General features: G+C 40.5%; 1 protein-coding gene across 6 annotated transcripts in view; it reads right to left on the bottom strand.

The window, feature by feature from the left end:
* Window positions 1–946: 946 nt before the first annotated feature.
* Window positions 947–19,334, bottom strand: part of COL19A1 (collagen type XIX alpha 1 chain) — an 859,492-nt gene continuing 841,104 nt past the window's right edge. For all 6 annotated transcript variants that reach the window (XM_066604267.1, XM_066604321.1, XM_066604301.1 and 3 more), the window contains 2 exons: window positions 13,833–13,910; window positions 947–3,392 (listed from right to left, as the gene is read on the bottom strand). In XM_066604267.1, coding sequence (XP_066460364.1) covers window positions 3,271–3,392; window positions 13,833–13,910 — 200 coding nt within the window. In that variant the 3' untranslated portion in view covers window positions 947–3,270. The remainder of the gene's footprint in view (window positions 3,393–13,832; window positions 13,911–19,334) is intronic.

Raw genomic sequence — 19,334 nt, 5'->3', positions numbered from 1 at the left:
GAAGTGGTTAATATGCATTTGTAAGAACCCCCCTTAAACAAGGGAAATTATTTAGTAATAGTGATTATCAACACTTGTCTCTGCCATCTAGCAATATAATATAACATTTACATTTATTTGGCTGGTATTTAAAAATCTGTCTGAGCTGATGGCATTTGATATGAAGAAGACTCAATACTCACCATCACAAATAAAAAAAACCCCATAAGAATCAGAACAGAACCTAAACTTTTTTCATTAGGCTTTAATTGTGTGCCTTCATAGAGATCTATGAGAAATGAAAGAAGTCAGGTTTATACTACCTACATAAGTTTCATCTAATCTACAATTATACACAGGCATACATTGCTACTCAGGGAGTCCAACACAACATCTGTAAGAGGATCCCTAAACTTTTCCACATCATTGATAGTACTAGTCTCCTCTTATTGGACAGAGGGGTCTTTAGGCCTACCTCAGGTTCCAGAGAACAGATCTTATTGCTACTGCTATACATCTTATAATTCCGCCTCTGATGGTATATGCATAATCGCTGCTATAATAGTGCAGCTCATATGACTTCAAGTAGCAATAATATGAAAAAATGCAAAAAAAAAAGTATAGATTATTACTTAAGGGTTGTGTATAGAGATAAGCAAGCGTACTCGTTAAGGCAAATTACTCGAGCGAGTATTGCCATTTTCGAGTACATGCCTGCTTGCCCAAAAAGATTCGGGGGCCTGCGGTGGTGAGCGGTGACTTGTGGGAGTGAGCAGGGGGGAGCAGGGGGAGAGAGATCTACCCCCCGTTCCCTCCGCTCTCCCCCGCTGCCCCCCGTCGGCCCATGAATCTTTTCGGGCAAGCAGGCATGTACTCGAAAATGGCAATAGTCGCTCGAGTAATTTGCCTTAACGAGTATGCTCGCTCATCTCTAGTTGTGTACATTTAAGGTAGACAATAATCCAATACCTCTCATTTTTTATCTGTGATATATTTAGATTAGGTATTTTATAACATTCTGAAAACTAATGAAAATGCATTGTTGTAAACTATATACTTTACAAACAAGACACTGTCACTGAACTACATGTATTCAAGCAAAATAGTAATGAACATACATTTACAATGTCTTCAATATTGAAAATAAAATATACAGAAAATTCTTTACAATATATATATATGTACTCTCCATGCACTCATGCAATGTGCTTAATAACATCAACTTTCTGTTTTTCCCTGAATGTAAAAGATATATAATTAAGACTTTAAGAAGAAAAATATATAGTGTTACCATGTCTTCACTTTTCCCCCATTAAGCTACAGGCACACGGACTGAAAAAAAGTTGTGCCAGATATTCTCTGGCACAACTTGAATTGGACAGAACATGGAAATCCCATCTGTGTGTAGTCTGATGTGCATGACACTACACATGAACATGTGCTATTTTCGTCTGAGAATCAGACAAGAATAAGACTTTCCATCCCAGTAAAAAACCCATGTGCATACATTCAATCAAAAGAATGGGTGCTACTCCTGTCCGATTTTTAATCTATCATGTAAATGAACCGTTACAGTGAAAAGCCTTTCAAAACCTCAGACAGAACCTTAAAACCGGTTACAATATTTTGTAAATGTGCACATTTGTACATAATTTCTATTTGCTGTAATAATATTTTTCTAGAAAAGATGGTGGCTTTCTATAAGTTGTCAGATGTCTCCTTCTTCCCATTGAGCTAAGCAGGCTGTAGCTATGTCCCTTTCCTCCACCCTTATCCAGGTCTAGAGAATGAGACAGCATTACTGAAGAGTAGGTGTATGCACTTTGGAACATTAACTGACATGGACCGGACACAGAAAGACTCTTCAAAAGAAACAGCAGGTGGCGCTATTCTAACATTATTTCTGGAATATCTGGAAATATAAACTTTTGTTTTAGTAAGGGTAATTACAAAACATATGTGTACTAATGGGCTGCATTTAACTTTAAACAGTATCATTAGACAGCCCCTTTAAGTCTGTTACATAATTGTTTCCTTGTTCAACTAACATTGTACTTTATTTCACTGTCCAAACAATACAACACTATGCAGCAACGATAATTGATATTTTTTGCTAATCACTATATTTGCATAAACATCTGTCACAGGGAAAGAAACTGTTTTTTGGTAAAGTTTTTTAACCAAAGGATTTAAAATCATCAAACCAAATTTTCTAATTGGTTATATCAAGAATTTAAATACCATGCATGAACAAACAGTATAGAAGAATCAAAGACTTAAGACTCGGAATCTCACAATGTGCAGTGAGTATAACACTGTAAAAAAGAAAACTACACAAATGTAAAATGGCCACTGCCTTAAAATTAATATATTTTCTTATGCATATGAAAATAGATATGTGCACAGTATAAAAACTGCAAATCATTATAATAAATTATTTATATATACACCAGGAAGGTCAGCAACATTGGACTCAGTGCAGGCTTTATTAAAACTCTGGTGGTATATGAATTGTCTCAAGCAGTTGCTGATCTTGCAGCTTATGGCTCCAGTGTTTTGTAATAAAAAACAGTGTTTAAGATCCATGTTTCCTTGATCACCAATGTATGTAAATTTCCACAGTTTTCACCTCTTTTGGCACACTTTATTAAAACTGTGCTCCCTCTACCTTTTATATGAAAAACTGTGAAACATAAACATTTAAAAATATATAAGTAGAACATATCATATGATAAGTTTTAAGAAAGTTAAAGAATAAATCTTGGAGTTAGTGAAATCAGCATCTAGGACTGATTGTGCAATCATATAAACTCTTCTATGGTAGTGACTTTTTCCGATCTTGTGCGGATCAAGTAAACAAAAAATATATAAATGTGAACAAAATATTTGAAAAGCTACTAAAGTCAACCTATGGAACCTCACTGTTGTGTATTTCACATTTCTTTTTTTTTGTATAATTACAAAAATATATACATATACAATATTTGTGCTAACAGAATCTTAACCTGATCCTTATGTCATGTAAGAGTTGATGTAATGTTTGGTACTTTCTGTAAAGAAACTACTGTTCTCCTTGACTGTGAAAGTCAAACATCAGATCTGAGCTTTGCAAAGTAATGAAATATACCATTTCTTGAAAAGAAATAAATGAAAACTACCAGGACCAAATAATGTTTCATTGCACCGCCCAGCCATGCAAGGGCAGTTTTCTTAAGGGTTTTTCCACATCTTCAATCTGCCATCTTCAGAAAGGTAGAACTGGTGTCTCCAATATATATTTAAGAAGCCAATCTATCTTCCATTCAATCTTGCTCGTCCATGAGCAGTTGGATAATAACAATCCCCTGGGTTACACCTTCCATTTATACCAGGATTCCCAGGTGGTCCTTGAGCTCCCGGAGAACCTGGGTCACCTAAGAAAAAAAAAACATAAATGAAATCAATACTTTGATGAAGATTTGATCAATTAAACGCAAGAAGATTTTGGTATCACAAAAATACTGAAGACATGACATGAACATTAAAGAGAATATCTTTTGCTAAATAATGTAGAAATATGACTTTTGTTGGAACATATTACTTAAAAATTGTATGAAAAGTACACTCAGATCTTATTCTACGTCATTATTGGTTCCTTTAATGGCGTAAGACCCATTTACACAGGACGAATGTCGGGCAAACGATGCCAGACACTTGTCCCTGTTTGTCCTTACTCCCGTGCTGTTGCATGGGAGCTAGAAGCACTGGCTTACTCATATAATGGCTAGCAGGGGGCGGGGAGGCTGCAGGAGATTCTCCCCTCGCGCTCCCCAGCCCCTTTCCACTGACTTAACATAGTGGCTGTTCAGTACTGAATGGCAGCTATTTACACAGAGTAATAAGCAATCAGCTCATCATCCATTGTTTATGCAGTATAAACGATAGACAATGAGCTGATCGCTGATTGCTCAGTGTAAATAGCAGCCATAGTAACATAGCATGTAAGGCCGAATGAGGATAATGCCCATCTAGTTCAGTCTGTGCCGCTCAGTATTGAATGGCCGCTATACTATGTCAATGGGAAAGGGGTGGGGGAGTGCGAGGAGAGAAATCTCCAGCCAGCGATACTAGCTCCCGTGCTGATGCATGGGAGCTAGTGTGTGCAGGGACGAGTATCAGGCATTGTTTGCCCAACATTCGCCCTGTCTAAATGGGCCTTAAGATTCTGCTCATAGAGACATTTACATTCACATTGCAGTGAGATTTGGTGGAATCGATGAATCTCTGATGACTGTGATGATGGAAATGGCCATCACATACACAAAATTATTTTTCAAAGAAAAAATGGTTTGTAGGTAGTTTGAAAAGGTGTTCAAGGTAAATCGGCCTAAAGTATAATCTTTTATATTCATGTTATACCCTATATAGGGCCATGCTAGTATAACAGATCAAGCTGGTATTCTGCTACAAGTAGAAAACAATATGTAAATCTAAACTATGCAGGTCACTGCTATTAAAAACAAGCTCCTCAACATGTTTCACCACAGAAGTGGCCTCACTAGGGGTATAGGACTTACTGGTAAATCCGTGGTTGCATTGTTAGAACTCTGGGTAGCTATTCGTTTTAGTTCCTCATCTAAATTGGCTTTCAACCTCCAAGAAGATTGGTACTCCACATGCTAATAGAGGGGCCCATGGCCAGTCCTTGGTTCATACACTCTTAAAAAGTAGGCCTGGGAAGTGTCTATGACACAACGCTGGTGGCGTAAGTCTGAGACTGCTGGGTGCCAACATGAGAGGAACATCTGTAGATTTTATCAAGTCATGCAGAAAGGCTAAGGAGGAAGAGAGGAAAGGATTACACCAGATTACAGTATCCTTTCTTACCAGTGTCACAGAACCCATAAATAAAATGGGTTTTGTGACGCAAACTTCCAAGAAGAAAAGGGGGGAGGAAGGGAAGCGTAGTTTTAATTGTGATCACTTTGGCAATTTTGCCTGTGATAGCAAAGCTCTTTGGCAGCTGTCAAGGCAGCAGAGGAGAAAGAATTAGGAGATGACCAGTAATTTCACTAAGACCCAATCATTAATATTGCCCCTTTAAAATAATTCTTTTTTATTTGTTTGGATAATATGGAGGAGTCTATCAGATGGTTATGGGACGTTGATCCCGGCAGTTGTGTGTGCATGTTGTGGATGTGATCATCTATTAATACAGATCTCAGCAGGCATTTGGGCGCTATTATATGGTAGCTTTTGGGCAAACTATATTGGACCCAGAGCACCGAGGCCACTATGTTGGTCAATGCACATATCATTTAGGGCAGAACTCTATCTATTCCAATTGACCTAACCACAGGTTAATTGACAGCTTAAAGTTGCAGCCTTGATAAGGGAATACATCACTATTTACCCTAGCTGCTTATATCACTTTGGCTGAATAGTAGTATGATCAGAGGCCCTCTCTGCTAAACACATAGCAGCATTCGTTTCAAGTGCGCATAATAAGAAATACCTCTGCCTTCACCTTGCGTACAGATCTGAATCACGCACAACAACCAACAATGGTGCACAACACGTAATCTATCCACAATCGCCTGATATTTAGTTTATCCATCTGTTCTAAACACCATCTCCCAGCTCACACTACAACTGTGTATTCCTAATGTGACAATAGGAGGTATTGGTCCGCACCAGAAATTGACAAAGGACTTTATAGCTTTAGCTCAAGAATCCTGATGAATCAATTGCATAGTTGTTGCAATTGAGGAAACACGTTGATTTTTTGATTATTTCAGGAGCTTAATTTTCTAGAACTTGGCTAATCAGGTATCAGCAACATGGTACCTGTAGCATTTTTGCATTAAATGTCGCAAGAACCACAAGGCCCCTTTCATCTGTGGTCCATGAATGAACAGTAAGTACTGTACATAGACAGACTAATTCCCTATTCAACGGAGTGTTATAGATCTTAGTGATAACAGGATACATAAACTCCGTTGTTCTTTTCTTTTACAATTAATGACCACAAGCTTTAACACTATACTCCAGGGTTCACGATCCAATTTGGAGTCTTTCGGGTTTTATGGGTACAATTTCTCCCCCTAGCTATAATAGCAACCGAGTGGAGTATTGATAAACTCTTGAGGAATAAACGCATAACAGGGTTTCCATTTAACGTGACTTTCTCTAGTTTATCTGGAAGTGATGTAATTATCAAGAGAAAGCTCCCTATCAATTCCCCTGTTACTTTGTGAAAATCTAGTACCCGTATATAATTGATTAACTGCTTTAGTGGTCAGAATCTGTCGTTGAAACCCACAGGGACAACCTGGGTATTTCTCGACACTTTATGTGTATTAAGTGTTTGTGTTTGTAATAGTGAGTTCCACTTTTTAAATATCCCTATTAAAAGTTGATTTTTAATATTTATCAAACAAGTCGTGGGTTTTCTCAGTGAATCCATCAGGATAATATGGGGGAAGGGCAAATAGTATTGCAAAATGACCCAGCCTCCAATCTGCCCATAACTGACAAATAAGTGCCAGGGCTTGGTTTGGAGGGCAAGCAAAATTACTTGCAAGAAAATGGATCTTGCGATTAGCTCCAAACAGTGTCTTTAATACCATGTGAGTAGAAATCTCCTCTATAAGTCAAATTGTCATAATAATTCCCCAATCACAGAAAAGAAACTAGGGATTTAGCCCTGTCAGATGTCTCCTTGATTGTTAGAACAATAAAAAAACCTCTGAATTTGGGTCTGTAGATTTTTAAGAAGGCAGCTTATTCAAATATAGGCAGCTTTCAAATTTGGTTTAAAATCTTCTAAAGTATCCCTGAAAGTAATTCCTGACTCCCACTTTAATTATACCAACTTTTTCTTACTGTATTGCTGTGTTTTAAGTAGCGATATTATCTTGTCTGTGTTCTCATAGATAGACCTGGGGGGTGGGGGGGTGGGGGGGTGGGTGGGTGGGGGGTATAATATGCAAGTTTCGTATCTGATGAAAAAAACAGCAGGCAGGAATGTTTTATGCATTTAACAGGCAGTCAATTTTCAGTGCAGCCTTGAGAAATTATATGTTTTTTCAGACATTGTGAAGAGATATAAATTACAGGTAAATCTTTTACTCTTTGATTTTTTTCTTTGGCTGTTTGAGAGTGAATAGAGCTTTCATTTTCTGTTTATTTGAAGGAGAAAAAAGAAAAGGCATTGGCCACTTGTATACTTGTGATGAATAATGTGAATTTGTTATTATTTCGGTGACTTTCATTTTTCGCGAGTTTGGTGAAATCTGCTTTCTGTGACTTTTCTTCTGGCATTCAAGTGCGCATCTTTTTCTGTATGAAAAGTGTAGAATGGGCCCTTGCTTGTTGTTTGTGTGTTGTTTGTACGGTTTTACAAGTCATTTATAGTCATACATCATATACATTTTTAGTAGTGAATATTTCTACATTTCTAGTACATTTGTGATATATCTTTAAACATTTGGGGATGTCAATATGTATCAGGTATACTGGGTTATTAAATGTCATCCTGTTGCTTAAAATGAATAGCTGTAATTGTTTACCCATCACCAAAGGAAGTGCTTGAACTGTGTGCAAACCATTCAAACAAATGTTTTGTCTGCTCCTTCCTTGTTGTGCAGCATGTAACTCAGCAGGATGCCTTTTTGTCAGAGGTTTTCTCTAATCTTCAGTCAGCCTCGGGAGTTGGGAAAATATGGGTGAGAACTCAGGGTTTCCATGTAGAGGCATGCTGATATATGTACTTCCACTCACATAGTTGTTTGAACACTTCTATTGAAGGAGAATCCACCACCTCCCGTGGAATCCTGTTCCACTTATTGATCACTCATACTGTCAAAAAGTTTTTTCTGAAATCTAATTTGTGTTTCCTCCCTTTCAGTTTCATCCCATTGCTTCTAGTCTTTCTTTGTGCAAATCAGAATAGGACTGATCCATCTGCCCTGTGACAGCCCTTCAGATATTTGCAGACAGCTATTAAAGGAGATGTCCCGCGCCGAAACGGGTTTTTTTTTTTTTAAACCCCCCCCCCCGTTCGGCGCGAGACAACCCCGATGCAGGGGTTAAAAAAACCACCCGCACAGCGCTTACCTGAATCCCGGCGGTCCGGCGTCTTCATACTCACCTGCTGAAGATGGCCGCCGGGATCCTCTATCTTCATGGACCGCAGGGCTTCTGTGCGGTCCATTGCCGATTCCAGCCTCCTGATTGGCTGGAATCGGCACGTGACGGGGCGGAGCTACACGGAGCTACACGGAGCCCCATAGAGAAGAGGAGAAGACCCGGACTGCGCAAGCGCGGCTAATTTGGCCATCGGAGGGCGAAAATTAGTCGGCACCATGGAGACGAGGACGCCAGCAACGGAACAGGTAAGTATAAAACTTTTTATAACTTCTGTATGGCTCATAATTAATGCACAATGTACATTACAAAGTGCATTATTATGGCCATACAGAAGTGTATAGACCCACTTGCTGCCTCGGGACATCTCCTTTAAGTCTCCTCTCGGCCTTCTTTTTTGCAAGCTCCTGTTGCTCCAGTTTGTCTATGTCTTTTTTAAATGGGGTGCTCAGAACTGGACATAGTATTCCAGATGAGGTCTGACTAAGGAAGAGGAGAGGAGAATAATTACCTCATGTGATCTAGACTCTATGTTTCTCTAAATACATCCCAGAATTGTGTTTGCCTTTTTGGCTGCTGCATCACATTGTTGACTCATATTCAGTCTATGATCTATTATCATACTCAAGTCTTTTTCACATGTGCTACTGCTTAGCCCAATTCCTCACAACCTGTATGCGATTTTTTTCATTTTTCTTGTCCAGATATAGGACCTTGCATTTCTCCTTGTTAAATACTATTTTGTTAGTCACCACTCACTGCTCCAGCTTTTCTAGATCTTTTTGAATCCTCTCTCTCTTCCCTAGTGTTAGCTATCTCTCCTAGCTTTGTGTCGTCGCCACCTTTGATCAGTCTCCCATCAATTCCCTCCTCCAGATCATTTATAAAAATGTTGAACAACACTCGGCCTAGGACGGAGCCTTGTGGTACCCCACTTGATACATTCTTCCACTTGGATGTGCAGCCCTTTATGACCACTCTTTGAGTACGATCACTCAGTCAGTTGTGAATCCACCTAATAGTTGCCTTGTCGATCCCACATTTGGTCATTTTTTCAATAAGTATGGTATGAGATACTTTGAAAATACTTCACTAAACATATTTTTCTTCATTTTTAACATGTGTGCAAGTTCTGTGCTCATCCATCCTGGTCTTTTTAAATGCTTCCCATTTTTCCTTCTTTTAGGGATTGTTAACTATTGTGTTTTGAGTATCTCATTTCGCAACATTTCCCAACCTTCTTGGACATTTCTGTCCTTAAGAACATCCAGCCATTGGATCCTTTCTACCCTCTTTGCGGGTCCATTAAAATCTGCTTTTCTTAAATCCAACCTTGAGGTCTGAGTTTTCTCAGGTTTTCCTACCCTTTTTATCCAAAATTGAAGGATAGCATGATCGCTGCCTTCTAAGGTCCCAGCCACCCTTACTTCCTCAACCATTTCCTCACTGTTGTTAAGAATTAGGTCCAAGATAGCAAATCCCCTTATTTTGTCTTCTACCTTTTGGAAGATAAAGTTGTCAGCAAGAGTGGATAAGAATTTGTTGGATCCATTACTTTTACCTGAGAGAGATTCTCAATAAATGTCTGATAGTTAAAATCTCCCATGATAACTATGTCATGCTTTTTTGAGAGCTTGGACATCTGATGTAGAAAGAGTTCATCAATATCTTCTGCTTATCCAGGCAGTCCGCGTGGGACCATTCAGCTTACTACAAAAAAAATCCAGCCCTTCTCTGCCCAGGCTGCTCCTGTGACCTGAAGCCTGCTGTGAATAAACCTTTTCTTGGATCCAAAGTTGATGTGGAGGGTGCTGTGAGATCGTAATAATACCTGCTCCACTCTGCCAAAATTAGAAGCACTGTACCAACTCTTTGGCACAAAGTGTTCAGCTGAGCAACATTTGTTTCTCTGCCCAGCTGGCAGCCTATCAACTGATGACGCAGTTTTCCAATAGGTGAAGAATGGATATTTCATGGATTGTGTGGATATTCCCAATACTTTCTAAGGCTATATGGACAGACAATGCCTTGCTTCAACTCCATCATGCCACAACAGACCTAAATTCATCTAACTGCTGGGTTTGTATCTATTTGTCAACTACTACTTGGGGTCTCCCACTAATTGGACTGTCTCTAATTATGCAGAAAAATTTGATTTCTTCACTAATTAAATAGTCACCAATAAAAATAATTTACTAAATCCTAGAAACCAAAGATACTAATATTAACTCGGTGATTGCATGTAGCTAATTTTGCTTTTTAATTAAACTCTTCTATTAAGTGCCGAGGAAAATTCAAGATTGTAGATAGTATTAGTGAGTGTCCTAATATGTGTAATAGTATAACTGCATATAGAAACCAATTAAAAGACACAGCAGTTAGGTGCTTACATTGTTTTTAGCGTCTAGATAGAAATACTACAAACACTTTTTTTTTTTTTTTACAATACTCGTAATGATACTGTAGCCTACAGAACAGAAAGTACCACAACAACAGCTTCCAACAGCTGCAGGGTAGATACGTTTGTGTAGGTAGTAACCAAGATTTTTTTGCTTCATTATACAAATTATTAAAAAAGAAAGGTTAAAAAATTCATTTTCCTTTGTGGCTACAGGTAGTTGTCTGCCAGTTCTATATATCCCCAACAACACTTTGGGAATGTGACCTCAGCTGTCTGAATTAGGCAAAATTTCACTGTTTCTGAAGCTTCACAAATTCTGGATAAAACCTCTGTAAAGGCAATTTTACACGCCAAGACAATCTTTCAAAACACTGAAAGATTTAGCGATCTATTTGCATAAAGCGTTAATGATCTTCATTTGGATGTAAAAGGGCCTGCACAAGTTGTTTGCAGAGCCCAGCTTGTGTTTAAACACACGTCCAGCTGTGCAAACACCTGCTGGAACATTCCATTGTTCTCTCCTGGCTAGTGTAAACATGCTGTAGAGAGAACAGCATGCAGTCTATTGAAAAGATAATTGTGTTTGCTTTATCTCTCAGTTGCTGAATGATCAATTTTAGGTTAACCTTAAAATCATCATGCAAACGAAAAGTGCACGAGGGCTGCGTTTCGCTCACTTTTGGCCATTTAAATGAATTTTGAGTGATAATCGTTGCGTGTAAAAAGGCCCTTACTCTTTTAGAAATCTCTTTAGAACTAGCACTAACTCATAGAATAACTTATAGAATAGATTAGTGGATATTTTTTTTGTTTTTTGGATGTTTATGGTGTTTGTGTTTTTCTGAGTGGTGCATGCTGTACCTACATTTATAATGCTTCTCTCCAGGATTTAACATCAAAATTTAGTGAAGGGGATCTACTCACATGGATTTAATAAAACCCAGGTTAATTGAGTGCCATGGGTCATCTCTCAATGAATGATTGAAATAATTGTGGCTATAATAAGCTTATATGTTGTGTTTTGCCTATTTCTCTATATTTTCAAAAAGTGTTGCGCACTTAGGCCTTAGTCACACGGGCGTTTTTTCACGCGATTTGCGGATCGCATGACGAATGCGCATCCGCAAATCGCGTGACCGGTGCGCGCAAGTCGCCCGCAAATCGCCCGAAAATCTGCTCCTAGCCGCGTTTCATTAGAAACGGGCCGGAGCTGTCCAGCGCATTGCATTCAATGGAGACGGCAATAGAGCCGGCTCCATTTAAAGCAATGCGCTGCGGGCGAGTGTGGGATGAATTGTCGGGAAGGGCTTAAATATATAAGCCCTTCCATGCAATTCATCCTAAAATGTGTAAAAATAAAAAATATATATATACTCACCTTCTCCCGGCAGCCGGAGCTCCGCGCGGCTGTCCTGCAGTGGGTGTGAAGGGGGTGTGAGTCAGACCTGCCCCCTGATTGGCTCAGCGCTGAGCTAATCAGAGGCATGTCTCACTCACACCCATTCATGAATTCATGAATGGATGTGTCAGACCTGCCCCTGATTGGCTCAGCGCTGAGAGGCAGCAGTCACTCACCCATTCATGAATTCATGAATGGGTGTGTGAGTGAAACCTGCCTCTGATTGGTCAGGGCTGTGACCAATCAGAGGCAGATCATTCAGCAGGCGGGGATTTTAAAGCCAAGCCGGCTGAATAGTGCCGAGAAGCAGTTCAGGAGAACTGACAGCGGCCGCGGCTGGACTCTGGCTGCAGTGGATAGGTGAGTATACAATTTTTTTTTATTTTAACACATTTTAGGATGAATTGCAGGGAAGGGCTTATATATTTAAGCCCTTCCCGACAATTCATCCCGCGCACGCCGGCAGCCCATTGCTTTCAATGGAGTCGGCTGTATTGCCGGCTCCATTGAATTCAATGGGCAAACATCGTTCTTCTCTGCCACAGCTGTTACAGATGTGGCAGAGAAGAAGGATTTGTCTTCTATATGTTCTCAATGGGGTCGGCGCTGCTGCCGCCGGCCCCATTGAGCGCATATAGAGAAGAGAACAGGAATCGCAGATCGCAGATAGGTGCGATCTGCGATTTCTGTTCTATAATTTATCGGACGAGCGCATAAAAAGCGCTCATGTGTCCGATACCATTGCAAAGCAATGGTTTTAAAAAATCGCCGGACGCATGCGCATGCGCAAATCGCGGCAACAAACGCCCGTCTGACTAAGGCCTTAAGCTGCATTTATACAGGATGACTGTCAGGCAAACGATCATCGTTCAGGATTTTATGAAGCTTAAAATTCTGAACGTGTAAATGGGACTTAAAAATCTGTTAATTATATTAACTCATTAATGACTGGTCAGGAATAGGCCAATCAATATGTAAGGTGGGTCTTTTGGCAGGTAGCCAGAATTCCTCTTTATAACCTGCAACCAGGGAATAGATTTTGTCTCTACTTCTTCACAAGAATCTCCATGACCATGGATTCTTATCCCTTGTCCTTTTATTTCTTATTTCTTTACTTTGTTCTTACTTAATTTAAATAATTATCCTTCCTAAATCTTTAACCAGGAGACAGAATTATAGGGCACCAAATTTTTTGAAGTATTGGCTTTCCAGATCAATACGAATTGGCAATTTTTACATAGTATGTATGGGTTATGAATAGAGATGAGCGAGTATACTAATTTCGAGTAATTACTTGATCGAGCACCGCGATTTTCGAGTACTTCAGTACTTGGGTGAAAAGATTCGGGGGGCGCCGGGGGGCGGGGGGAGGCGTGGCGGCGCGGGGGTTAGCAGCGGGGAACAGGGGGGAGCCCTCTCTCTCTCCCCCCCCACTCCCCGCTGCAACCCCCCACTCACCCACGGCACCCCCCGAATCTTTTTGCCCGAGTACAGAAGTACTCGAAAATCGCGGTGCTAGGGGCGAAAAAGGGGCGTGGCCGAGTAGGCTTGCTCATCTCTAGTTATGAAATAATAGGTTATATTCTGGTTTGTATCGATAATAAACTACTGAAATCTAAAAATGCATCTTGATTCATGTCAGCCCTAATATTTACTTATTTATATATTTTTCTTATGTTTGATTTAATCTCTAAAATAATTAGAAAATATTCTAGTTTACAAGACAGTTGTTGTTTGAAAGATGAATGCAGTAAATGTGCTTAGATTGAAAAATGAACTGGACATGTAAATAGTTATGTGGTTTCACGATGTAGTGAGATATACTCAAAGTATTTGATGTAATAAAAACGTTGCTTAAGACGAGGGAACAGAGCTATTTCAGCGAAGAATTACAGAAAAACACAGAAGGAAATAGGAAGTGATTACCTGTAGGTCCTGAGGGGCCAGGACTCCCTGGAAGACCAATTCCAAATTCACCTCTCTCACCTTTCGGTCCTCGTAAACCTATTAAAAAGAAGAAACAAATAATACATGAACACTGTTTGCAGAACGCCTCTTTAACTGCTTCCATATACCTGCAATGTAACTAAATGCCAATAAGAGAAACTCAGAGACAATCAATAAAATAAACAGTAAGCTGTAATGTCTAATGACACTTACTGACATCCATACAAAGCAATAACATTTAAGAAGCTGAGCACAGCACAATGGTTTGTAATTGAGCCATTCAGTAACACTGGTCATCATAAGGTGCCAATTTATAGTGAATGTTATAACCCTTGAGGGAGCAACATGATATTATACTTTAAACAAAAAGGGTTTTTCTTCTTTGTTTATTGCTGTATCATTATAGGTATAAATCATAGCCATTGTTATGCAAACAATAAAGCCATAATGAAAAAACATGAAAAAAATCAGACTGGGGTAGTTTCAAAGAAATGTGGTTTTCTCCCGTTTTCTGGCTGTAATAATCATGACATACATAATGAGACAAAACAAAAGCACTGATTTCAATGGATTTCAGGGATTTTGTTTTCACTAACTCTTTTCTCGCCCATTAACACTACAGTGGAGCAAAAATAGGACCTATTTTCCCACTATCTTCTTCAAACTCCTGCGTAGATTTTCAACAGCCAGCCAGGTTACATAAAAAAGTTGTTCAGGCGCAACTACCCTCCGTACTGGTGAGAATATTGGGATATGTGCAACAATAAAACATATACAAGAGTTTAGTAGACCAGTACTGCGCATTGTAAGGCTAATAGCTATGGATATTCAAAATACTAATGGACACTTGTCCATTTGTGCATGAGTTACATGCTCTGCCCCTGATCACATGACAGTGATGTGGGTCCTTCGTCCCGAGTGAGTAAGTTACATGCTCCGCCCTTGATCAAATGACAGTGACATCATCACAGGTCCTGTAAGCACACGGCTGCTGTCCGGCTAGGTGTTCATTAGTATTCCATAGCAACTAAGGCCGTGGGGGTTTCTAGAGGATGGAATACTAACAAACACCTACAGCAGCTGTGTACTTGCAGAACCTGTGATAATGTCACCGTCATGTGATCAGTCACCTGTGTAGGAGCAGTCTGGGGTCACATGACCAGGGGGTGATCAGTGTGTGCAGGACTTTGCTGTGCTGCTTTTCATCCCTGTTGTATGAAGAATGTATGTAGCTGAGCTGTATGTAATGTACAGATAGGAGTGCTGTATGTGTGACGTGTATGCAGCAGAGATGTGTGGTGCCACCAGAAGCACTGGTACTAATAATTACTAGTCAGTTTAACGCACAGTGCTTCTAAAACATTATTCACCATACTGGACGTTTTGGTTCATATGTAATATAGGACTTATAATAGATTAATGCTGAATCAAGTACAATCTACCGTATATACCGGCGTATAAGGCGACGGGGCGTATAAGACGACCCCCCAACTTTCACCTTATACGCCGGTAATACAGTGGAGAAAAAAAAAATCATTACTCACCTCCCCCGGCGTTCTGTCGCGCTCCGGCAGGATGTCGCTCGCTCCTCGTCCCCGGCGCAGCATTGCTTTCTGAATGCGGGGCTTGAAATCCCCGCCTCCAGAAAGCTAATACACACGCCGTCAGCCAGTTACAGCCATTCAATGACATCATTGAATGGCTGTGATTGGCTAAAACACACGTGGCTTCAGCCAATCACACTATTCAATGACATCATTGAATGGGTGTGATTGCTAACACACGTGCACCTTCAGCCAATCACAGCCATTCAATGCTGTCATTGAATGGCTGTAACTGGCTGACGGCGTGTGTACTAGCTTTCTGGAGGCGGGGATTTCAAGCCCCGCATTCAGAAAGCAATGCTGCGCCGGGGACGAGGAGCGAGCGACATCCTGCCGGAGCGCGACAGAACGCCGGGGGAGGTGAGTAATGATTTTTTTTTTTTACACTTTTTTTTTTGTATTACCGGCGTATAAGACGACCCCCGACTTCAGAGCAGATTTTTCGGGGTTCAAAAGTCGTCTTATACGCCAGTATATATGGTATATAATATAGGCAGTATGTTACAAATAATTGCAGCATATTGCAAATTCGCTTATACCTGAAAAGTCCAATGCCAAGACTCATTTCCTGATTAATATAGCTCCCAAAGAACAAAAGAACACTTGAAGCAACCCTGCATTAAAGTTTTGAAAACTACCAGTGAATGGATGGATACAAAAATTACAACATTTACAGTTGATTGCAATAAATCACATGGTAAAAATGGAAAGAATATGACAACAGCGCAGTCCTTAATTCACCTGGGAATGTGTGGCTGGACTTAGAAATATCTGTTTACTCACAGTCTCAATGCAACTGGGAAGAATTTAAATAGTTTTGTCAAAAAATAGAAGTAAGACATAAACTCTTAGCTAAAAGGTTCAAGAGTGTAAATGCTGGTAAAAGTGCCTGCGCTGAAGGCTACCTTAAAGGGTAATTGGTTATCCAATCATTTATTTTATGTTTACAATTTGAAATGTTAGTCAGCGTAATAACGTAATTAAACTGTATCTGATACAATGTTTTATATAGTAATACACATAAAAAGCCAAGGATAGGATGAAGAAGGAAGATACATTATAAGTACATCATTAGTCACCGAAGGCCTATGTCTATAAGAGTCAGTTCTTCCTATCTCACATTTATGTGAACTTAGAGGATCTGATGATAGAATTTAATGAGTTTCTGTTTACTGTAAGGAAGCCACAGCTTTTTGACACCTCTAAGCAACTATCAAATTGACAATTTGTTTTAAATCAAAATATGTTGAGGTTGACCTAAGCCCCAATTTAGGTTCTAGCAGTGTTTCTAGCTCCTTTAGGACAATTGTTGAAGAAATGTTTCCTGTATTTAATTTGCTTCCTTGATTAGATGTACTGTAAGCTTGTAGAGGAGAAATAATGGAGGAGATTTAATAAGATTGGCGTTCCACGTGCCTGTCTTAAATAGTCGTTTGCCGGGGTAAGAAGCATCAAATCTATTGAGTGGCACATGCCTCTTTGTGAATTTGACTCACCTAGGACTATCTGTGAACCACAAACTGAAATCTACAAGAGGTATGGACCAGCATTAATTTTCACTGTAAGGCCTCAGTCACACAGGCGCATCGGCACCCGTACACCGGCGCCGATGCGCCCGTGTGACTGACACCAGCAGACGGACGTACCTGAAGACGGACGTCTCTCTGCAGCGCTGGAGGAAAGAACATGTGACCGGCTTCATTGCCGGTCACATGTTCTTTCCTCCGGCGCTGCAGAGAGACGGCCGTCTGCAGGTACGTCCGTCTCCTTCCTGCAGTCACACGGGCGCATCGGCGCCGATGTACGGGTGCCGATGCGCTCGTGTGACTGAGGCCTAAGGGCGCTTTCACACGCCGGTTTTTATGTTTAGTTTTTTGTGAGCCAAAACCAGGAGCGGGTGCAAAATACGGAAGAACTGCAAATCTTCCCATTGTACTTTCTTTTCACTCCTGGTTTTGTCTCACAGAAAACGAAACATAAAAACTATCGTGTGAAAGCGTCCCAAGGGCTCCGGCCCACTTGCGTTTTTCTTGCGCATTTCTTCCCACGATATCGCTGGGTTTTTTTCACGTTGTTGGGCTTTCTAATAAGACTTTCTAATGATAAAAACGCACTGCACAAAAATCGCAAAGCACAAACTTGCTGTGCATTTTTAACATTAGAAAGTCCCATTGACAATCGCGTTAAAAAAACGCAGCGATATTGCAGCGGTAAAAAAACGCAATTGGGTAAGCAGGCTTATTCACGCCAATTTCAAGTGTAAATTACAGTAACCTTGTTAGGCTGCAGCCCTCTCATACTTTGAAAAGTGGCATGGGTAGTGTAACAAAAAAAGTTGCAAATGTTTACGTAAGACAGGCATGCCCGACATTTGTGAAAACATTTCTCCATGAATCTCATAAAATGACTTAACAAATCTCCCTCATAATGCGTTTTTTCAAATATTTTAGCTATTCACTTTTTATTTTAAGACTTTCCATGGACTACTATATTAGAGACACACATATGCTTTTTGTATTGCCTATATAGACTTTATATCATGGTAGTGTGCTTTATGACAGCAGAATGTGAGTTCACAAAGAAAGGTCACACTGACTGTAACAGCTTCTAAGAAATAAAGGTATACGGCCCCTTCTCTCAGACACCAAGCAGTAGCAGACTGGATACATATAAAGCCTTATCTGGGTTTGTCAAGAGTTTTTCTGCTGTGTCTTATCTATGCCTCCAGCAGTATAATAGAAATGCCAATAGATCCCTTTCGCTTTGCTGACTCTGTCCCAGTTTGCATGGCAAAGCTGATCAATGAAGAAGCAAAAATAGGAAATGTCTGTCTGTTGCATGTGTCTTAAGCCCCATTTAGACCCAACGATTCTCGCTCAAAATTTGCTCAAAGCCGTCTTTTGAGTGATAACTATTGCATCTAAATGCACAGACATCGTGCAGTTTTCGTGCACGAGTTGTTCCTCGGCAATGAACTCTTATCAGCGGTGCAGGCTGTTATCACAGTCGGCAACGCTGATAACATTCTTTTACCTCCTGTCCCGCTGGTAGTTCCCAGGGGGACGTGAGCTATAATTGCAGAGAACAATGCAGCTGTTTGCTTATGCAAAACAGTGTTGTTCACCAAACGATAGCAGCTGTGTCCCGCTCTGCCTGCATAGCTCTTAAAGGGGTTGTCTCGCGAAAGAAAGTGGGGCTATACACTTCTGTATGGCCATATTAATGCACTTTGTAATGTACATCGTGCATTAATTATGAGCCATACAGAAGTTATTCACTTACCTGTTCCGTTGCTAGCGTCCCCGTCGCCATGGTGCCGTCTAATTTCAGCGTCTAATCGCCCGATTAGACGCGCTTGCGCAGTCCGGTCTTCTCCCTGGTGAATGGGCCCGCTCGGAGAGCTGGTCCTCGTAGGTCCGCCCCATCACGTATGCCAATTCCAGCCAATCAGGAGGCTGGAATTGGCAATGGACCGCACAGAGCCCACGGTGCACCATGGGAGAAGACCCGCGGTGCATCGTGGGTGAAGATCCCAGCGGCCATCTTGCTAAGGTAAGAAAGAAGTCGCCGCAGAGCGGGGATTCGGGTAAGTACTAAACTGTTTTTTTTTTAACCCATCCCTTCTGTTTGTCTCGCGCCGAACGGGGGGCCTATTGAAAAAAAAAAAAAAAAATGTTTCGGCGCAGGACAACCCCTTTAAGTAGCTTCTTAGCTACTATAGACTATGCAAAGATGATTGCTCAAAACTGTCACTCAAACTGTCGTTTGAGCGACTTTTGAGCGATCATCTGTCGGTGCAAATGGGGTCTTAGTTGCCAATGGGAAAACTGGAATACTTCAAGACTTTTATTTGAATTTTTATACAAATAAAAAATAC

This window comes from Eleutherodactylus coqui, chromosome 1 (assembly GCF_035609145.1).
Source record: "Eleutherodactylus coqui strain aEleCoq1 chromosome 1, aEleCoq1.hap1, whole genome shotgun sequence".
Lineage (NCBI taxonomy): Eukaryota > Metazoa > Chordata > Amphibia > Anura > Eleutherodactylidae > Eleutherodactylus > Eleutherodactylus coqui.
The sequence above is the reverse complement of the archived record's forward strand: the minus strand, read 5'-3'. Positions and strand labels throughout refer to the sequence as shown.